Source organism: Cadophora gregata, assembly GCF_030347475.1.
Source record: "Cadophora gregata isolate MNR1 chromosome Unknown scaffold_9, whole genome shotgun sequence".
Taxonomy (NCBI): domain Eukaryota; kingdom Fungi; phylum Ascomycota; class Leotiomycetes; order Helotiales; family Ploettnerulaceae; genus Cadophora; species Cadophora gregata.
In genome coordinates, this window is record NW_026695932.1 from 834934 (window position 1) to 856363 (window position 21430).

The 21430-nt window shown below is 48.3% G+C and overlaps 5 protein-coding genes across 5 annotated transcripts; 2 read left to right on the forward strand and 3 right to left on the reverse strand.

Annotated features, from left to right (window-relative positions):
• Positions 1–127: 127 nt before the first annotated feature.
• On the reverse strand, positions 128–439 carry ONS95_014602 (uncharacterized protein; the record flags this gene model as incomplete). Its single annotated transcript, XM_058508263.1, has 1 exon — positions 128–439. One exon carries the CDS (start codon positions 437–439, stop codon positions 128–130), a length of 312 nt encoding a protein of 103 aa, XP_058355947.1.
• Positions 440–2712: 2273 nt separating this feature from the next.
• On the reverse strand, positions 2713–9357 carry SEN1 (DEAD-box type RNA helicase). Its single transcript, XM_058508764.1, has 4 exons — positions 8906–9357; positions 8481–8795; positions 2922–8433; positions 2713–2855 (listed from the first exon to the last, which is right to left on the reverse strand). Exons 1-3 carry the CDS (start codon positions 8947–8949, stop codon positions 4833–4835), a joined length of 3960 nt encoding a protein of 1319 aa, XP_058355948.1. The 5' UTR covers positions 8950–9357; the 3' UTR covers positions 2713–2855; positions 2922–4832.
• Positions 9358–10321: 964 nt separating this feature from the next.
• On the forward strand, positions 10322–11644 carry ONS95_014603 (uncharacterized protein). Its single transcript, XM_058508264.1, has 3 exons — positions 10322–10612; positions 10669–11211; positions 11266–11644. The coding sequence occupies exons 1-2, from the start codon at positions 10392–10394 to the stop codon at positions 10952–10954; spliced, it is 507 nt and encodes a 168-aa protein (XP_058355949.1). The 5' UTR covers positions 10322–10391; the 3' UTR covers positions 10955–11211; positions 11266–11644.
• An 841-nt stretch (positions 11645–12485) lies between these two features.
• ONS95_014604 (uncharacterized protein) lies at positions 12486–17088 on the reverse strand (the record flags this gene model as incomplete). The annotated part of the gene is made up of 4 exons (XM_058508265.1): positions 12486–12763; positions 12824–13359; positions 13414–16574; positions 16624–17088. 4 exons carry the CDS (start codon positions 17086–17088, stop codon positions 12486–12488), a joined length of 4440 nt encoding a protein of 1479 aa, XP_058355950.1.
• Positions 17089–19352: 2264 nt separating this feature from the next.
• Positions 19353–21413, forward strand: ONS95_014605 (uncharacterized protein; the record flags this gene model as incomplete). The annotated part of the gene is made up of 2 exons (XM_058508266.1): positions 19353–20723; positions 20787–21413. 2 exons carry the CDS (start codon positions 19353–19355, stop codon positions 21411–21413), a joined length of 1998 nt encoding a protein of 665 aa, XP_058355951.1.
• Positions 21414–21430: the final 17 nt, after the last annotated feature.

Here is a 21430-nt window from a genome sequence, read left to right on the forward strand (position 1 = left end):
ATGGCAATCTTGGAACAAAGTGTGGTACGGCAGTTCGGTGTAATGAGCAAGAGTGACCGCTGCGACTATATCTAGATTGGAAATGCAGTAGAATATGCCAATGTAATGCTGCGATGCGGCTCGAGAGTCAATTGAGATCTAGAGGTAAGGAAAGTGCGCTGGTGAGCTGAGTGTGATGAGACGACGTCAACGCCGCAGGTACCGATACCAAAAAGTTCGGATGACAGGCACTGGAGTCAGCGCAACAACCCGATTGCGAAGTAAAGTAATGGAACGTGAGAAAGTGTTTCGAGACGACAAGAACTCCAACTCCAGCAGAAGTATAAGAGAGGGAATTGTACTGGTAATGCGAGGAAAAGGAGGTTGGGAGGGAATACAAAGAAGACAAAGCAAATGTGCCGGTCCACGGCGCAGGTCTCAGACGACGCTCGTCGCTCATTCAATGTACTAAGTCCACAGGCGCACAAAGAAGCCAATCCAGTGAGGAGTTTCGACTTGATTGCGCGAGGAGGCTTTTCGCATTAGCAGCTAAATTCTAGCGCCAGGAAAGCCGCAGCTATCGCGGCATGATACGTCGAATTTCCCCGAGGGCTGAGGGAGCGGACAAGTTTGGTGATCGGCGTGCTGCCGCTGCCGTCCCTCGACGAAGGACGCCTTGGTAAAATACCCAGGAGAGAGAGAGCCGTTGGGGTACCATCTCAGATTCTGTACTGGTACCAGACTTCACAGTTGATCCTCAGTAGGGTTGGGAGGTCATCGAACCTGGGGAGTCATGAGCTCCGACTGCCTCTGCCGAAACAGCATCCTGCTACTTGCAGGAGATTGATCCTGTTCATCAACAGGATAAGCGATGAAGAAATCCGGGGATCCCATGGTGTTGGTTCTGGTGCTGCTACTGGTGCTGGTGCTGGTGCTGGTGCTGGTAAATTGCTGTGCCGGTGGTGAAGTGTTGACGCGGCGGCTTGAGCTGGGCGATTGCGCTAGGAGAAAACCAAGATCCTAGCGCACATCATTGAGCAATCCCCACTCACCCCCCCCCCCCCCCCCCCCCCCCCCCCACTGGCCGCCCACTGGCCCTGGCTCGCCTGGCTCAGGCCCAGGCCGCGAGCTGAGCAGTGGGATAATTTCCAGTGTCTACAAAACCACATGGCCCAATATTATGTGCGAGCTTTTTCTCGAAGAAGCAAAAATCAATCTTCCATCGTGCGGATATGGCAATCCCGAGAAAAGCACTGAGTTATCGAAACAATGCAGTAATTTAAATCTGACAAAGCTTCAGGCGGGGTGGGATGGGCTTGTTGGGGGGGTAATTTTATGTGGGGAGTGAGCACCACCGGGATCCGTGAACTCTAAGGGGGCGCTGCGCTACAGTAGCTTCTTGAGTGGTTGTGAACGAGAGACGGAACGGAGTTGGAATTGCCCCTTTTGGTGGCCTGTGATAGAAAAGAGTTCGAACTTGGATGTGGCTTGCATTCAGCCAATGCAGTTGACAGCACTTAGCGTTGATTGTACTGTTCCGGTAGTGCAACAGAACTTTTGCCAGGAGACTCCTTTCGCTGGCACTACTGGCCACCATCAGGCTCAAGTCCAGATTCCGGAGGTTACCTCAGGGCGGATTGGATTTTGAGGGCAGACATTAGAGCTATTACATGCCCTTACTTTGGTACGCATACGCTCTACATATGCATGTACACGTAGTCAGTACCCTTCTTGTCTAAATACGTAGAGGCCTTCACTGATGTACCAGTGCTTTAGAGGTCGCTACAAGCCAGCATCGACAGAGTCCGAGCAGTTGTGCGTTATGTTCTAAGTATTTTTGAACGAGCGTCCAAGCGCCTGGCAGGCTCATGGGTGACAAGACGCTGTGCACGATCTAGGCATGAACTGATCTCGCAAGAAATTGTCACTTCCAACCCGACCGGTTCTTGGGTTTGCTGGGTCACCGCCTCTCAGTTTAAGCGAGGCTTCTGTTGACATCCCTTCTGTGCAAGCGAAACAGTTGTGGTGGGCACCATATCGCTCAACCCCAATCAAGACACTCGCGCTCGCGTAAAGTATTCCATTGGAATTCAAAGAAGAGACCAAGCGAAGCACTAGCCAGCCAGAAATGGGGAAGATATCGTTTCCTTGCCAGTCCTCCTCCTTCGGTAGAGTTTGTGGGTGAAGACTGTATTTTGACCATATCGTAGCATGCCGGACTTGTAGCGTTGCCACCCGTCCTGAACAGGTGGGACGAAAAACTCGCCAGCCAGGGCAGCATTTCTTTTAATCCACTAAATGGCAAGTTTCATAGATCTTGCAGACATTCTGTCTAGTTGAGGCAAACTCGCTACCTCGGGCCTAGGCGTATGTGCAAGTGTGCTTCAGAAAATTGGTAGCGAAGGCATATGTTGAATGGCATAGGGGATAATGGACGGTCAGTCAGTGGCATCTCAGGTTCTCATGTCACGTATCAAGTGCGGGCTTTGCGTTGCTTCATCTCGGCCATCGCCGGTGGCTAATACCTAGGTGATAACAAAACTCCTCCATGACCACACGTCTTGGTCCACATGCCGGCCCCGAATCTATGCTGTGCTTCTAAATGCTTCTATTAAATAAAATGCTCCATCTCCATCCGGCATCAACGCCAGCCACAGCACACGAAGGGAATATCATGAGCAAGGAAGGCGATCTCAACTCCGCTTTGGGGGCTTACGCTGAATGAATGGATCAGCCGCCGGTTTAGGACGTCGGGGTGGCGGAACAACTCCTGGGGGTCGAGGACGGGACGTTGGTGGTGGCTTCTTTGCTTGCTGAGCTTGGAGAGCTGCCTCAAGAGCGGACGTTTCGGCACCTGGGGGCGGTGTTGGATGTGCCTATTCTTGTTAGTCATTGCTGTCGAAGGTTCAAATGTAGCAAATGTAGAGTTTTGATGTGCTTACTTTTTTTGGTGGTCCTTGCCCTTGCTCATCTTTGACATCCGAATCTCGTGGTCTCTTGGGACGACTTCCTTCTATGCTACTCGCAGTAGGCTTACAAACACCTGGTCTTATACCCAGCGCCCCTTGAGGTTTATTGGTAGTCACTGCAGCATTACCACCATTTCCAGTTAAAGAAGTCTTCCTTGAGCTAGAAAGACTTGGGGCGTCTGTCATCACGATATCATGGTCCTCGCGTTCTTCCTTCGGACGAGAAGTAACGGGGTAGTTGCTTGATGAGGGTGTTTGATTCTCAATGGCTGGAGTTTGTCGTGGCTGCCAAGCTGGCTGGCCTCCGCGGGATGTGGGCTTCGAAAACAGCTCCATCACATTTCCGCTTGTATATCTCTCGCGAGCCTTGGCATCTTCGATGAGCCTATTCCAGAATTGGCCCTGCTGCAAGGAGCGTGAATCTCCAAGAACCCAAAGCGACGATTTGGCACGAGTAAGGCCGACATTCATACGTCTGATATCTCCAAGGAAGCCTATACCACCAGTAGCCTTGGCTCGAACGCAGGAGAATATAATGATTTCCCGCTCACGGCCTTGAAATGCGTCCGTAGTATTAAACTCGATCTCTTCGAAAATGTCGTCGCCGTACTTTCTGGCAAAACGCGCTTTCATCTCAGTCAGTTGAGCTTTGTAACTCGTGATAATTCCGATTTTGCCCTTGAAATCAACGTTTCTGTAGTCCTCTTTCAATCTCGCATACAGGGCCAGTGCGGCATTCAGTTCCGGAATATTGATAAACGAGTGGCCCTGCGCATGCTTGGTCTGAACACCCTCGACATCGAAAAATCGATACGGCCCAAGGATTGTACTTGCGTGCCATGGTTGTTCTCTCAATTTGTCCATACCAGGGCCATCGATCAGTCTACTATTGTAGAATTGCTCCGATGGGAAACTGCTGATCTCAGGATGCATGCGGTATTGCGTATCAAGCAAGTGCACATCCTTTGGATGATTTTTTTGCATGCGGACAAACAAACTCTGCTCATAGCCAAAGCTCTGAGCAGATCTCGAGAGAACAGTTGGCGGAAGTTGTTCGGGGTCTCCGACTAGAATACATTTAGTAGCTCCGTATTTCAGTGGAATCAGCGCACTAAGTTCGATACACTGTGCGGCTTCATCAATAATGACTGTCTCGAATTCGACATCAATGTTTCGAAACATGTCGTGGCCACTACCACTGAGAGTGGAGCAAAGAACATGAGCACCATCAATGATTTCCTGCTGAAATCGACGTCGGTTGATCTCGTTTTGCCGTGTATAAGTGTTTCCACTTTGCTTGTCCTCATCGATCTTGGCACCTATTGAGGCTTGTTTTCTCTTTAGGTCGTCAAACTCCCGTCGCAGATCACGCTCCTTCTTGACATCATTCGTCTTGTGGGCCTCGTCCATCAGCGGCCTGATAACATTAAGCCGTTCTTTGATAAGGGCAGCGTCCTTATGCAGTTTCTCGCGCTCGTTCAACAGCTTGTTTTTCTCACCATCAACCCCCTCGAGCTTTTTCTGTACCAACTCGTCAAGCATGACCTCTTTCACCGCGGCATTGATCGCATCGCTTCTTCCAATCCGGATTACATTAATCTTTTGACGGGGTCCGTTCAAAGGTTGAATTCCTTCCATCAAACGGACGACCAGTTCATCAACAGCGGCATTACTAGGAGCGCATATCAGAAGCTTCTTCTTCATTGTTGCTTTCGCAGCTGGTTGGCCTTGAACCGCAGGCTTATGTTGGACCGCATTTGATGCTTGCTCTTTTAGAGTCTGAGTTAGAAGGCATCCAACCATGGCTACAATGGTCTTCGTCTTCCCAGATCCTGGTGGCCTGTGAATGACTTAGTGGATGCAGCTATGAGAAGTGGTCAAAATTTACCCTTGAATTAGAGTGAAACCATCGTTTTCGTTGGCCGATAAGATGGCTCGGGCTTGCCCTTTATTGAGCTTGTAGGTGGATGAGTATGCTGATATTTTTTCGTCCGAGTACTTCTGGATAGGAGATGGTTTCGCTTCCAAGATCTCACTACACAAATCATAGTACAACAAAGCACTTAGAGCCGCGAACTCCCGTTGAGTCGTTGTCATATCTGCAATCTTAACTGCATATGCCTTGCCATTTGGCACAAAGCTGTTCAAAAGAACTGCTGCGGTTCCTCTGCTGATGCTATATGTAACCTCAAGAGCGTCCTTCTTCCGAGTCGTCCGTTGGACTCGAGCCAGGCAATGTGGAGCGGACGGATTATTTATTGGGTCTGGGTTCTGGGATAAAAGGACGATGTCACGTTCAGACACCATAAGATCTCGGTTCTTTGACATTGGCATGCTCGTACTCACTTCCATGAACTTGTCGACAGACATGCGATTTAGAACCTTGATCTCAATAGGTTTGTAGTTGTTCTCGTCCCTGGCGGTAACAAGAGAGCGCCACACTTCGGAAATGAGCAAAGGTGCAAAGGTTGACCTGTAGAGGTCAAGGTCCAAGTACTTGTTATCAATCTTCCGACAAACGGTGCTGCTGGGAGGAGTGTCGCTGTCGTGAAAGATGTCCCAGCTGAGGATTTCCTCATACAGTGGATCCATATTCGGTTCTACGCGAGCACGAAGATCCTTAGCTGATCTTTGCACCTTGGTCTTCTTTACTGGCCCTTGGTTCAACTGCTTCAAGGCTCGTCGCCTACTTTCTTCATATTCGGAAACGACCTTTGAAGTCTCTTTTCTTCGTCTCACGAGAGCGTTAGTCTCATCCTCGTCGTCGTCATCATCTGAGTCCTCGTCGGAGGATCCAACCATGATTTCACTTCGGATTGGAGCATGGTCTTTGCCAGCGACTCCATCAATACCCTTCAGACCAGAGCCCTCCCCTCGAATGGTTGCGGGTGCTCGAATTGCTCTCGCTTTGGCGATCGCGTCGGCTTTTTGGCGCTCTCGTTCTTCTTGCATCTTCCGACGATTCTCTTTGAAAGCTTCTTGAGCCTCGGCCGACATGGTTGTGTCTGCTTTGATTTTGCTTAAAGGCTGGAATGCCGATACAAGCCCGGTCTTCACGGTGCTCTTCTTCTCACTTCTTGGGGGGAGTCTTGGCTCATGCTGCATCCCGCCTGCAGACCTTGACCATGAATCAAGAGAAATTTGAGCTCGGGGGATCGAAGAAACTTTGGAAACTTCAACGATTTCCGAGAAACCATGAAGCTCATCAAGTGCTCTCTGTAGTTCGCCCTTTTGCTGCATTGTCAAATTGGTCCTAACCGACCCATCAGACATGCAAGCATTTCGAATATACTTGTCTGCAAAGTCATGGACATCTACGTTATACTCTCCTAAGGCGCGGAGAAGTTTGCCCAAAAGTTTTGTAATGATGCTAACAAGGTAACCATCTCTGAGGCGTAGCCAGGTGACCATTCCGTTAATGTTGTTACCAACAACAGTCAAGATGTCTTTAATGGACTCGCTGGAAGACCCATGTCTCTCAGAGTCTTCTTGAGTGCTTGGTGAAGGAATAGATCCCTTCAAAGCAGCTGCGAAAACCGAATATTCATCGAAAAGTGCTTCGGCGTACTCCATTACAGCGCGGCAGAAATCCTGCATTTCTGCGGTATTCTTGTTGACACTAGGCGACCATACTTCAGTCGATTCGAACGATACATGGAGTGCTCGCCATTGCGAATGCCACCAGTCCTTGATGAGGTATCGGTCCTGTTTGGAGAAGTTCGAACGGGCTCGAAGCACACCGGTATTCCCAGCCAAGCCGGTGAGCACTTCACTATTGATTTTGATCATGTATGGAACAGCGCCGAAAGTCCGTACGCGAGTTACTTCTTTGACAGTTAAGTTCATCGAAGCAAGCATTGGGCTGAATGAAGTCTCAAGAAGATTTTGCAGGGCGTCTTGCCTCACATCTTCACCAGTTATAGCTTTGATGGCGCCGACAGTAGCCTCGCACACTCTTTGATCGCAGGAGACTAAAGTCGCAACGAGTGGTTGAATCATTGAAGAGTCTTGGGAAAATTGAGCCAGATCTAGGCTGGAAAAGTCGCTTAAGCGGTCAATAATTCGTGAAATATTATCCATCAATTCATCCAAATCTTTGTTGAACTGTACCCGATCCTTGGGCATCAACTCCGCCTTTTTTCTATCTTTCGGGTGAAATCTATCCAGACCAGCTAGAATTGAGGTAGCAGGGATGATGCTCTTAGCCAGTTCAATATTTCCAGGTCGAAAGATGTCTAACACGCCTTGCCATATTGGTTGGGAATGGCTTCTCAGACCACGTTGAACAGGCTGACCATGTAATAAGTTGTCGAATTCAGCTCTTACACTCTTGCAATCCAGTTTGAGAGCATTCTTTATGACCGACATTCCGAGTGTTCTCAAAGTCTTTTGTGCGGCTGTTATGTTGCCATCTTCCAAATCTGCACATCCATCGACCATGCTGCGGTGCTTATTGACAAGTCCCATAAGCTCACTGATGACTATCAAGGAGGTCGAAGGATTGATCTTGTATTCGGAGCTGACGAAAGTCTCCAAGGTAAGGTTTAGTGCTCCCATGCCAGCAGCACAACAGGCAACTCTCGTGTCATCCGGGTATTTGTCACTTTGAAATCGTTCCAGAAGATGGCGAAGTAGCGATCGGCAGGCATCGTACCGATGATCCGTACCTATCGAGTTGAGGAAACCCGGGATCCAGGATATCGGAGGGGATTCAGCTATATTTTGAAAGAACTCAGCATTCATAAGTAACCTCTCAAATCCAGGACTTTGAAATATGCAGTCAATCACTGCGCCCGGAGAGATGGTTTCCATGGCTGACCAGAAAACTTTTGGGGCCTTGGCGAGAAGTCCGCTGAGAGCCTTGACAACAAGTTGAATAATTGTTCCAGAGCTAGCGGCTAAGTGTTGGAGTGCAAGGCGGTAGATATCTGGCTGAACCTCCATACCACGCAAGCGATGAGTTACAAGATCTTGATCCATTCTCTCCAGCATGAGCAGGAACGCCTTCCAGAACGCGATGATGTCTTCCGGTGCGGCGGAAAAATTTGCCACATGAACGATAGCTTCAGCAAGATTGTCATTCACAACCCAGTCGAATGTCTTTGCTGATAATTTGTCGGTCATTTTATCCCAGCAAGTCGCCGCAAATCGATGTCTATAATGATTTCTACTGAATAGAAAACGTGCCATTGCAGGTAACATATCGCCAAGTCTGAGAACCTTTCGCTGTTGAACTTGTTCAAAAACATAATCGAAGTGCTTTGATAGTTTTGAGTCGTCTCGATGGTACTCTGCACAGCAGAGAGATTCATAGATAGCCATCAGGGCGGCGGTATCTTGTTTCGCCAGGTAAGATTGGTTGCGCCGTTGAGGTTCTACCGCTCTGAGGAGTTCTTCTCCTGATTTCAAACCTTTGTCGATCCTCTGGAAGTCGAGTGAATTGATTCGATTTGCAAGTTCCGTAACCACCTCATCGTCATATTGTCTGTAATGGATTAGTAAGATAGAAAACAACACTTCTTCAAGACCTACTCGGAAAGCCATTTCAAATGCTCTTTACGTCCAAGATGCCAATTGAATACACATTTATCGCAAAGCTTCAGGGCATGGTCTAAGGCCGCAGAATAATCCTCCCTTGCCTTACCTGCTGTGTCTTCGTTGAGTCCAAGGATCTGAGAGTATCGATATGCGACTTTGCATCTCTTCTTGAAGTCTTGTATTAATTCCTTCTTGGTCTCTTGGCTCATGCCCTCCTCTGGCTCGTTCGGCTGATCATAGTCGACATTGTCATCGTCGAATCGTTTGGGACAGAACCAGTGCGCACTGGGAGGAAAACTCTTGAGTTCACTATCGGTTGGAAAGTCAGTACGGTATACGTACAGCAGCAGACGCTATGGGAATGTTGCGCGAGCACTGATTAAAGCAGGGACGTAATATTCGAAGAGGGGCTTGCATACCCGTCGAGCTCCTGAAGCTGGTCCCATAGTTCCTCTTCCCTCATGGCGAAGGGCTATTGTCTGCTAGGAGCCAATCATCTGAGTAGAGCCTGATTTGTAGCTCGGACTAAAGCGAAGCGTTGAATATGAAAAGTTGGTAGTATGAGGAAAATAATGTTGGCTGGTGACCTGGAATCTGCTGTTGAAAGAAGAAGAATCTCGATTGGAAGAAACCTTTTAACTCTGGTCTTGGAAACGCTATGCTAAAATTCGTTATTACAATGGAGGTGAAATCTTCAGAGCAAGCAAGAGCCAATAATGTGGCAGATGGTGAAGCTGAATTTCGAGTTCACCAAAATATTGAAGTCGTTTTCGGACGACGCGAGCCATAGATCGCGCCTCCTAAATTTATGCCGGACTAGTGCGTTCAGCCTCGCAACAAGGCTAGACGAGGCTGTGGTGTTGGTCAATTCTTGCAAATTTGTCACGTATTGGAACGTATGACCCGGAGACGGTAGTTTTTCAGGAAAGATTTAGCTTCTACGCATTTGATGTCAAGAAAGAAGCAAAATAGTTCAGCCCGGCAAAAACCGTGCGAAGATGTCCTGGGAACCAGCACACCAGCAAGCATTTCCAAATTTTCAACGGGCATGAATTGTCTACGAGCCTACGATGATATGAACAAAATTAAGACTTAAACTAATCGAATTGAGGTTCCACGGTATGGTTTTCAAAGCATTGCCTAGGGAGTATCTCAATCTGGCACCCTACTCTTACGACTCTGGTTGGCAGCATCTTCTTCGCTGGACCGTCTGTAAATATCGTTAAAAGCGAGCTTGGGAAGTCCATCTTGTCATCTCTAGATTTGTCAGTCAAAACTGTCGTGTAATATCCATACAGAGAGTGTATTACAAGAGTTCGTTCTTTAACATATCCTCTGCATAGCTATTTGTTTTGGTTCGGCTACAATTCATTGCCGAAACTGTGAGTGTTCAGACCCAAAGCTAGTTCAGATCTGCGGCAAGAATGACGCAGCACGTTGAGAACAAGATAGGTACAGTGGTGTTTCCTCGTCGTGTTTGTTTTCAATTCTTTCAATTTTCTCCTTGAATCGTTTTCTCATCAGAGTTCCCGGGATTTGATCCAGGTGTGCTCGCCTTGTTTCTGCACATCCGAGTCATCAACAAGGTCGACGTCAACACCTCACACTGTATACCATTACAACTTGAAATAGTAACCATAATGTCAGACGTTGTTGTTGAGACACAGTGGTGGGCGACAATATATATTATTGTGCCGATATTCAGTGGATTCATTTGGCTTGGAATGCTTCTTGGGATGTTACTATGGTGGAGTGTGGAAGAGAATTCGGTACGCCTAGTGCAGATGGATGCAACTAAGCATATCGCGTTTGTGGAATCTCTTGCTCTTATTGCTCACGATATCTCATATTCGTAGGTACATTTCGGATATCGGGGCTCATCAACTCCAGCCCCTCTTCATTGCTATGGGAACGACCACTGTCGTGGCCTTCACAACCGTCTTCGTGACAGAGCGCTGGCTACGACACCGAGGGACAATCGCTCGAAACACTTCCTGGTTTCAGAAACTTCTCAGTACTCTTGCAATCGTGTTTGCTGTAATTGGTATGATTGGTTTAATCATTCTTATTTGCAAAAACAACATTCACAACTCTACAACTCACGATGCATGTCTCGTTGTTTTCATGTGGGTATATCTATTCGAACTTGTTTCTTGCTCTAAGCTCATCTGTTCCTCTACAGTGCTGGATATATCGTCTCCGCTATCTTCGTCTGCGTGGAATATCAACGTCTCGGGATTCATTATCGCGAACACCGTATTCTTCGGGTATCTTTTTGGATAAAACTTGTTTTCATATTCGTGGAGTTGGGACTGGCAATCGCATTTGGGGTCCTTAACCATCAGAAAAAGTACAATCCAGCTGCCGTTTGTGAATGGTTCCTCTCCTTCATTTACACGTTCAATGTCTGGAGCTACGCCATCGATTTCATTCCAGCAGTCAGACGGCAGCACTACGCTAGTAAATAGACCGAATTCTATGTGGCCGACGGTACGGACGCCGATTCGAGGATCAGACGATGCTCAAGTGGTGTAATGGAGGGACAGTGTGCCTAAGGTTCAACCGGTGTTACTCGTGGTCCAAATCCGAAGTATTCGGTTGTGATTTTCTATGGACGGACACCGCTTCAGTCGATGTATATCGTCGAGACTCTCACGACGTCAACGGGATCCAAAAGAACCGCGATGGGCAACCTTACCTCCGCCGTTGCAAGCACCATCATCCAGTATGTCCTATAACGTTCTCTTGGATCCCGAGGAAATGATTAAGTCTTGATCAGAAACGCATCCGGCCCAGCCTTCCACGATATTGGCTATTACTTCTACATCTTCCTCGCATTCTGGGATCTCATTGATCTCGACTTTATGTGCATTTCTTGTTTCCTGAGACAAAAGAACGTACCCCGGAGGAGTTGGCTGAGGTCTTTGAAGTAATACTCCGGTCGCTAAGAGCTTGGAGAAGCGCGGTACAGCCGCAACATTGGATGCGACTGGGGCTGAGACTCATATCGTGGCATGCGAAAGAAGGCTGGGAAGTTTGATTTGTGGGAATTATTCGAGTAGTATATTTGTGTCCGCTAAAGGTACTGCGAGCTATTCTACAGACATGCTCGAAGCAGGTCGAGGAGTAGCAAATACAGTCGTCGAATTAACCACTTTTCCTATGGTCTTCACGACAGATAACTGCCCACCAATTAATAGAAAGAGGCAGGGCTGCAGAGAGGTCAGCTGTTGACTGAGGCTTGATTCGAACGAGTCCGAGAATGTTCATCATGAGGTAAGGTTATAAGCTGCCCAGTGGTGTACGTGAACAAGGCCACTGCCCCCTAGATACAGGTTGTAGTCAAGCAAGTATCACGTACAGTGAGAGGAAAGACATGTAGAGTTTTGTTCAATTATCTTTCTCGCTTACAACCGAAACCCTTATATACATCGTCAGATCCACGACCTATCCATCGATCCAGTCAATTCGCTCAATCCATTTCATTCAACCAACCCAACCAACCGACAAACCAACCACTGTACTCGTTGTAGATACAACGACTGAACCGCGACTAACTGTCTATCAGACCCATCAACCCATCGACACGCATCGCCAGAAACAGAATGGGTACTAGAAGCAGGCTTGTCTCGAGCGAAAAAGTAAAAAGTAAAAGAGGTGTAGCTGTGTGACTGTTTGAGAGAGGGAATAAGGAGCTCCGATAACGAAAAGAGAAAGACCAATGTGCCGAGTCCATCTTTCCCATCCAAACCAAATCGCTTCATTGGAAAACTCCCCCAACGCCTGTGCAGCAAACTTGAATGCATGGACGAAAGCCATAAACTGAAAAGAAAAAGTAAACCAGGTCGTAGATCGCTTTATGCAGATCATCGTGAATTCCGAGATCTCCTTCTTAGCAACAAAAGACAGGGTATTGTTTGTTGGTAATGTACAAAGTCATCGTGCTCAGTGAGATGAGCGTCGCGAAATGTGTGAGGTTCGCGGATGCAGAGTAGGTAATTAATCGCGATTATCATTTCTCCTACTTTGCACTGGACCGAAAGAGTGACTTGACTCAAGACGAGTCAACAGAGCCGCAGATGTAAAGTCATTGCTCTGCTCATAACTTGGTCGTATACGGTCCATTGAGGCACGTATTCTATCGTAGGATGGCCTTGCTCTGTCCATTGATGGACGGCTGTACGGCGGTTGGTCGACGGAAGGTCGATGCCGAGTGAAGTCTGTTCCGTCGCTGCCATTTTGGCTTCGAGGGTTGTGTGTGGTAGCTGTTGGAGCAACTGAAGGTGGGTAAATGGGTCGTTGGTCTTCATCAACGCTCGGATAGTGGGTATGCTTACTCGGCTTTGCGATTTCGTATGATGTTGAACTTGACCCATTTGAGATTGTATCTTCGGTAGTGGCTTGCGCAGGCTTGTCGAGGTGCTCGAATTTGCCTTGACGAACTTGCTCACGAATGATGTCGACATCATATGGAAAGTATATCTTCTGAATAGCCTTGACGAAGAATCGAGGTGCCAGAGATAAGACAATCGACAAACATGTTACTGCCCAGAAGGTAGGCTGAGCGAAAACCTCTGTAGCAGCCTTATAGAAGTAGTCGGAAGACTTGAAGGCTGAATAGACACCAGTCCAGAACCAGACAAGCAGACTACTGATAATGACAAGCAGCAACATGAGCCAATCCCATCGGTAGGTGTTGAGCAGAATGTAGGTATTGATGACAAAGATGGCTGCTGGAGCAATGTACACGCCGAAACGCTCCCGGTCGTCAATGTTCAAGCCATTGTGAGTGACGAAATTTCCTGGGCGGAAGGCCAAGTAAGCCATATAGAACAAGATCAAGGATTGGTAAAGTCCATCAATCATGTACAACCTATTGAGCAGTTAGCAGCGATCATCTCAGTAAATGTAAAAACAAAAAACATACCAGAACTTCTGTTGAGTCCATTCGAGTCGCTCGATACCTCGGCGATACAGTTGTGGAACAGCAAGGGACACTTTGTCGCTGACATCCTGATCTAACACACCCATGAAGATGACAGGAAGAGACGTGAAGGCCAAGTTGAACAGCAGAATGTAGGTGTAGTCGTAGAGATAGGTTTGGTCGAAACTGCAGTAAATCTGGTACCAGAAAATAGTGAGCGTCCAGACAATATTCTTGTAGAAGAAATTGGCAATAGTTTCCGCCAGTCTTCGATAAGACCAGCGTCCATGTACGAGCACCAGTCGCTGCAGGAAGCGGAACTGTCCAATAGCGTAATCAGCAGACATAACAGCTTGTCGACCTTCCTCTCCAGCAATACCAACACCGACATCAGCCTCCTGAATCATTGCCACATCATTTGCACCGTCACCAATAGACAGGGTCATAACATCCAGACCACTCTTAACCATAGCAACGACGGCAGCCTTCTGGGCAGGACTGACACGACAGCAGAGAACAGACTTGCACTGCTTGCAAAGTAACAGAAACTTTTGGCGGATCTCTGGATCGAGAACAAGCTTGAGAGAATCTCCGTCGATAACGATTGCATGAGTAGGCGCAGGCGGTTCATGGTTCTTTCGTGCGGCCTTCAGCTCTGCATCCGATCCTGTCATGTTGAATGTGGCGAGGTGCTTGTCGAGTTCAATTTCGGCGCTTGCAGTTGTTTCGTCCTCAATCTTAAAGACAATGAGTTCCATGTCGTTATTGAGCAAGTTACAAGAGAAGCCGATGTTGATAGCAGTCTCAACCTTGTCTCCAGTCAAAACCCAAAGCTTAATACCCGCCTCAGCGAGAAGAGCAATAGTGTCAGGAACACCCTCTTGAAGACGATCTTCGATAGCAGTACCTCCAAGAAGAGTTAGGTCACGCTCGATCACGTCAGAGACTGCTTCGAGCTTATCCTCGCGGTCCTGAATAGCAGCAGAAGCAATTTCGTGCTCTTTATTCCACTTTTGGTATTCCTCCTCACCGAGCTCCCTCTGTGCGATACAGAGAGTTCGAAGTCCTTCGCGTGCAAACATCTCGAGGTGCTCAGCTGTTGTTCTTCGTAGCTCGGATTGCTCTCCTCGCTTCAGTCTCGAGTAGATCATACTATCTGCACCTTTGCAGTACAGAATGATCCTGTTGTCAGGCATCCTGATAATAGCACTCATACGCTTCCGAGTAGAGTTGAATTCGAGCGTATTTAGAACCTTGAAAGATCGATCTTCACCCTGGATGTTCAAACGGATTCCATCAGTTGAGTTGCCCAATACGGTGAAGCCAACATCTCGAGCAGTAGCAACCAATGCAGCCTCGTCAGGAGACTGTGCCTTGAACTCAATCTTAGGTGGATCGCCAGGAGTCGTCTCAGCAATGACTGTGTGGCAGAGAGCCAGTGCTAGCATAAACTGCTCGTTAGCATGCTGTTGTTCCGGACCTGATTGACCGGCCATATCGGAAATGAAGTCCGGCGCAACAAAAGTCAAATCGTCGTCGTGAAGGTACGGGTTGTCGTGGAGCTTTCTAATATCTTCGATCATCTTCACCCGGGCTCGTGCAATTTCCTCGCGTGCTCGCGCGCCCTCCTTTTCAACGTCGATGCCTTGTCTCTTTTGCATGCCAGCTTGAGCTTCCGTATAGGCCTCTCCGTACGGAACGCCATTGATCGTTGCCTTCTTGAACTCCATCACGTTCTGAGTAAGAGTACCCGTTTTATCGGAGAAGATGTATTCGATTTGTCCCAGGTCATCCGAAATATTCCAGGATTTAGGGGTACAAGGATAGTCGATCTTATCGTAGTACATGTCGGTGTCGCTGTAGATGAAGAACGCCTGGCAAGTTTTGATGATTTCCAATGAAATGTACAAGGAAATTGGGACCAAATTCTGGAACAGAATGATGGCAGCCCAGAATGTAATGAACCCGTCCAAGGATGGTTTGCCACCAATCGAGCCGTACTCGAAAAATTGGATCGAGTTTCCTCCCTGACCCCAATAAATGCCTTGGTATAGTCCAGAAGCCAGACACATGAGGAGCAAGATAACGAAGTTATAGATGACATTCCAGTTAAGCTCTCGTGAAATGCGGGAACGCTTGCTAGGTGTGATTCCAGAGTTGATCATGATCTTGGTATCAAATCCGGTAAAGACCACGACACCAAGCACCCAATCAGTATTGCGCAGATTGCATCCTCGGAGAAGCATGTTGTTGATAGAAACAGGCTCTGCCATTTCCTCTCCCTCTGCATCCGGAGAACTTCTTTGTGTCCAGCGCGCAACAGCACTGTATTGATAGAGATTTGCTTGAGGAGGCTCGCTGTCAATTGTGAACTCGGTCTTTTCGCAATCGCGGGCATGTTTGATATCACGCCCACTTCGAAGGGCATGTCGGACCTTCAAGTTTGTCTCTCCATCCAAGTTCTTCGTCTCGACATAACAAGCGCCATCAGGGTCAGACGTTGATAGGATAACCACATCAGCTGGAATCTGGTCATCATTGTAAAGTCGGACAAAGTCGCCCACTTTTACATTCTTCCAATAGTCGAGATGGAATCTGGACTTTCCAGTGGCAGTCCTGGCAGGGTTGATCAAACTACCAAAATTCTTCACGGCTGGGGAACGATGCCCGTCCTCATAGGAAAAGGCGCTACCTGGACGCACATGGGGCTCTGGGATCTGTAGGCTTTCTTCGCGTGGTAATGGCGAGGGAACGGGTGTCATTTGGATCTCTTCTCGAGCGGAAGCGAATGATTCCCGGGTATTGCCCGTGAGCGCAGATTGTCTTCTCGTGTCCCTGCTTTCGTAAGACTCCCTAGGACGGTCCAATGCGGCTGAGGGTTTCTCTTTCCCAGGCGATTGTTTTGTCTTCTTCATTTTGCGCCAGATGCCCACCAGTCCTCGAGTCGTCGCTTTCTTAAATCTTCTCCAGATTGAAATATCATCGTCGCTAACATTAACATTGTTCCAGTCGATCAATCTGTGTACAGGGGAATTGTTCAATTCGTTGTCAAGAACTGTCCGCCTGTAATCTTCCACCGCATCCTTCACCGCCGTTATGAAGACAATAACAATCAAAGGAACAGCGTTGAGGCCTGGATTCGAAGCACCAAAAATGCTGAAGAACTATTCGCTAGTTAGCTTTGTTGCGTTGATCGTTCCGCGTTAATCTTACAGCCAGAATAATTAAGAACAAGAAGTACACATTGGCAACATTCTGGAATTGAAACATTAAGTTCTTCGGGATGAAGCTGATCGGTGTATACTTGGCTGTCCTGATCTTGTTTCTCCTGAAATGCTGTGAAGGACGTCCCTCATCATCGACAGCTTCTCGAGGTAAAGGGATGTTGAAGTAAAGTGTCCTTGGACCCTGGCCTTCTTGGTCGTCTGGCTTCTCCTCCTCAGCAGCTTCACTGAGTTCTGGCTCTTCTTGAATGCCTCCCAAATCTGTGCCTAATGATTCTCCTCCTGTAGATTGTCTCTTCTTCTCACTACCTGTTGATCCTTTATGTCCCAGACGGCCCAAGATCGAACCCCGTTTCTTGTTCCCTTTCTTCCCTGGCAGCCTCTGGGTGGCCCATCGTAATCGCTTCGTCGGGTTCGGCGCAGCGTCCTGTTCTTCGTGGGTTGAGGCAGCCATGGCGACAGATTAGCAGATTAGCAGGTGAGAAGGGCCGAGGGCCTCTCGCGGAGAGACAAGTTGCCTCTGGACACCTCAAAGCCAGCCCAGAATGTCGTGGTGATCTGCCAGATGGTGTGAGGGTATATTATTACAACAACATGGATACTCTTGAAAGATGGTGTCGTAACGAGTGACGGCGTTGAATTGTTTGATGTCGAGGGAATGAGAAGTCGAGGGGAAATTTACTTTGGCTGGCTGAATGGGGACCGGATGAGGCGGATCAATCGCGTAGGTGCGGGTATGGCACTGTAAGCAAGCAAGGCGCTCTATTCAAATTCCAAGACCCAGCCCGCTGCTCAGGGGAAGCGCGTTGTAGACAGTCAACTCTGGCTTGTGAAAGTGAAAAGCGATGAGAAAGATATCCTGAGATGAATTGATCCTCTCAGAAGGCCAGATATTGCGGTAAAAGAAAACAAGGTTTTGTTGCTGGATAGGTAAGGTAAGTAGATAAAACTTTAGTTCCTTTTTGTTCTGTCCACCCTTCAGGAGCTGCGCGACTGACTGCTTAATAACTGAACTTGACTAAGAAACGCCACTTCTCCCGACCCGAAACCCGTGTCAGAAGTCAGAACAAATTGTGGCCGGTGGAAGAGTACTGTACAAAGCTGGGCTTCAGCTTCGGCTTCGGACTTTGGTATTGTACTGGGTGTGCAAGAGCGAAATCTGATAAGCATTTATTCTATAAGAGGGGGGTTTAAGATTATTTAATTCTACAGTATGGCATTGTCTGTTTCTGTTCTACCGTGCACTGCTGGTGCTTGCACTGCCTGCCTGAGCAGACGAAGGATGAGTCGAGCTGACACCACTGACGATGATGCCGTCAAATACACATTCAGCACCAGACATTACTGCCAGCGAGCTCACCAATCAGAGGGGCATTTCCGGGAGAGGGACTGATTATTGTAAGATGTACGCTACAGGGGATATCTACCCGTCGTCGCGCTCGCCGGCGGGATTATTATTGTTTTAGCATTCGTGGCACAGCTGGGTGGAGGATGGGCGTGGGAGTTGGAAAGGTGCCGAATTCTTGTTGCGCTCCTGAAATCTGACTGGAAGAAGGACGACCGAACTCCAAGCCCCGGCTCCGGCTCCATCATGTCAATCTTAAACATCAGAGGAAAAGCTCGAGGGTATTGAAGTTGCAGGCGAGTAGATCGTAGTCGATTCGCGACTGGCGATGCAAAGTCAAGTGCTATTCTCTGGTGCAGACTGTACAGTCCAACCAACTATGATCCGATAATGTATGATACAGACTGCAGTGCAGTGCAGTGCAGTACAGTGCAGCGCAGTGCAGTCAACTTCGCCAGGCTATGTCTGGCCCGCCGTAAATGGTGGATGAGTACGGAGGTACATTCGCTCCCTTTTCGTTCCGTTCTTCGTACGGAGGGAAAAGGGAAAAGGCCTCGAGTGCAGAGATCAAACACAACAATTCTGGAGATGGCCAAGGCTCGTGTCCCTGTATTGGAGGGGCAGTCAAATTAAGAAATAATAATGCGTCAACCGAGTCGAGCGGATACGATCATCCCAAAAGAGGTCCACTCCTCTCCACCGCTCACGAATTTAATTCGCGTCTGGATCAAATCTAAAAGCAATACGGCTTTCTTAAAGCCGAGCCCGGGAACGGCGGACAAAGAAGATGATCCCATCGTCCCAAGGCCTTGGGCACAGGCCAGAACACTGGACAGATCCGCCCAATGTTCGGACGCAACAACATCCAGATCCGAAGTTCCTAAGAGGTGAACTGTACAGTATTTTGACAACACAATGATCCGTAACTTTGAGTCCGCTATCCTTCGGAATCGGTCTTGATAGGCGGGATGGGGGTAGCAGAGAGCTCGCTCGCTGTCAAAACACACGGAACAAGAAACCGGTAGGTGGCTGCTGCCCAAACGTCTTCCAAACAGGAGTGGTGGATGAAGGGCACGCACCTCCTTGGTAGAATTGCGCTGTTGTCTCTCCACGAGGCTACCTTATTTGATGAAATTGATGCAGAGGGAAAGCGAGGGCTGTTTACGCCCTGAAGGCTAAAAACTTAACAACTCAATGGCTGGCGCACCAGTCGTGATTATTATATTTACACGTGACTTCGTCCGCGAAACTCACACGGTCTACGCGAACTTCTTTATTAGCATCGCGTCACTATCATAGCCACATCTGTCTGTGAGCTACTATAACTGCACACGAAGCAGACCATCTTCCAAAATCAACCACCTCGCGGTGACATGACTATGGCGACCAATAAATCCATCCGAGAATTCTTCAAACCAAAGGTCGTCATGGAGCCAGCTACCGGTAAATCTGCTCCGTCACCAGCAGTCAAAGGCCCTCCTGCACCAACAATGAGAGCTTCCAATATACCCGCATCAAGTTTCCAAATGGCGCCTCGACTTCCATCTGCGCCCAACTCCTCAAATCAGCGAAGCTACACTTCCAGCTTATCACCGCCGCCAAGCAGTGATGCCTCAGACCAGCCGCATTTAGAACAAAGGGAGAATGTACCACCGCAATCCTTGCCAGCAAAGAGGCCATCAGACCGTATTATCCAAAATTCAGACGATGAAGATGATTCCGATGACTCTCTAGAAGATCTCTCCACAATCCTAGCAGCAAGATTTCCCAACACTGCAAACCGGTCTAAAACGTCAGGTGATAAAGCAAAGCCTACTACGCCAACGGCGCCACGGTATAAAACACGGACAAATAACTTCCATGTTTCACCAATGCCTGTGTTATCAAAAAAGAAGTTCGACCTGAAATCCCTAGTCAGTCATGCTCAAGATGACGAGGCTGCTGAGGCTACCACCCAGAGGTATAAAGCTATGTTAGAGGAGCCAGGTATCGAGGAAGATGATGTATCTGCTCTAGATCCTGCGAAGCGAGGGAAATTCAAACACAGTGCCTTGCTGGAATCAGTGGTTGCGAGCGGAGAAGATGGAGGAGCTCACAGAGTCGCAAGGGCTATACAGAGGACAGAAGCTACAGTAACAGAGCAACGATGGTATTTTTTTGAGACTGGGATCAAACAAGCGAAGCCGGAACGCAAACGCTTTCCAGTTGCTTCAGTACCTGATATTTGGAAAGACGTGCTAGTTGATCCTCAGATGAGGCAACAGACCTTTGCATTTGGCTTTGCCGAAGATATGGTTTCCATGGGCCATGATCTCCCAGACGAGCTCTTCCTCTGGATATTGGACGAGGTATCAGTGGAATCAAGAGATCCTCTTCGGTCATCATACCTCAACGTCATGAAACAGAGCGATGAACAAATCAAAAGACTTATTACGGTCGAAGCTATAAGCTCCACGTTTCTCCGCTTAGGAGCCACTCCGGAAGCTCAAGCAGTAGAAGGTCTGAAGCCAGTCAACAAGCTCAAAAATCCGTACCCGAGGCGAGACTGGGGAAATCTACTAGCGACCATAAAGTTCTTCGGGCAGGTAGCGAAGTTATTGAACGAAAAGCCTAGACGACATCTCATCTTTGTACTTCTAAAGTTGAGTTTAGACAGAATTGTTTCCGAGAACGCCGATATTCAAGATGCAGTCCAAGAGACCATTGCTCGGCTATGTCAGTATATTAATGACTGGGATGATACAGTAAGCCTTCCTACCTATCTCCTCCTTTCACATAAGTTCGTGCTATAAACTTACAACTGCCAGTGCATCTTTGTCTGCGAAAGCATCTTCAAAAGCACCTCCTCCTCCCCCCTCCGCCTCCAAGCGGTCGAGTGCATCTCCTCCGCCTCGTCACGCACCCACGATCTCCGGCGCCGCCTTGCAGCCTGCTTTTTCCACGACTCCCTAATTCACGCCTCCAAATCCAGCTACTACAGCACCTCCCTGGGCTCTATAATGAACACCCTCCACAGCCCTCGTTTCCGCATCATACCAGCAACCGACACTTCCCCAGGAACAGACTACCACGAGCTCCGCGCCTTGGTCTATCTCCTCGACGTCACGCTCGACGATGGCCTATCGTCGGATCGTGACCTGAGCGACAAAGAGCAGGAAGAGATATTCAATGAGGATATCGAGGAATTTGGTAAGCAGTTGGACTGGATTGGGTCGAAGATTCAGACAGGGGGCGCTGCGTTCTTCACGCGGTTGGAGACGAAGGAGGCGTTGACGCTGGTGAAGCAGAGGGCGGTGGGGATGTTGAGAACGAAGAGCAAGTTGAAGCATTCGTGGTATAATGAAAATGAGGAAAAGGAGAAGAAGAGGTTGGAGACTTTTGAGAAGGAGAAGAAGGGAATGGCTTCTTTCCTGAAAAAGCAGGTTGCGGAGTAGACTGACGTCCTGCTATG

Coding starts and splice junctions, on each gene's coding strand:
- SEN1 (XM_058508764.1), bottom strand. CDS start 8,949: ATGAGGGAAGAGGAACTATGGGACCAGCTTCAGGAGCTCGACGG. Junction 8,796..8,905: donor CAGCTTCAGGAGCTCGACGG/GTATGCAAGCCC, acceptor TCCAACCGATAG/TGAACTCAAGAGTTTTCCTC. Junction 8,434..8,480: donor CATTTGAAATGGCTTTCCGA/GTAGGTCTTGAA, acceptor AATCCATTACAG/ACAATATGACGATGAGGTGG.
- ONS95_014603 (XM_058508264.1), top strand. CDS start 10,392: ATGGGAACGACCACTGTCGTGGCCTTCACAACCGTCTTCGTGACAGAG. Junction 10,613..10,668: donor GCATGTCTCGTTGTTTTCAT/GTGGGTATATCT, acceptor GTTCCTCTACAG/TGCTGGATATATCGTCTCCG.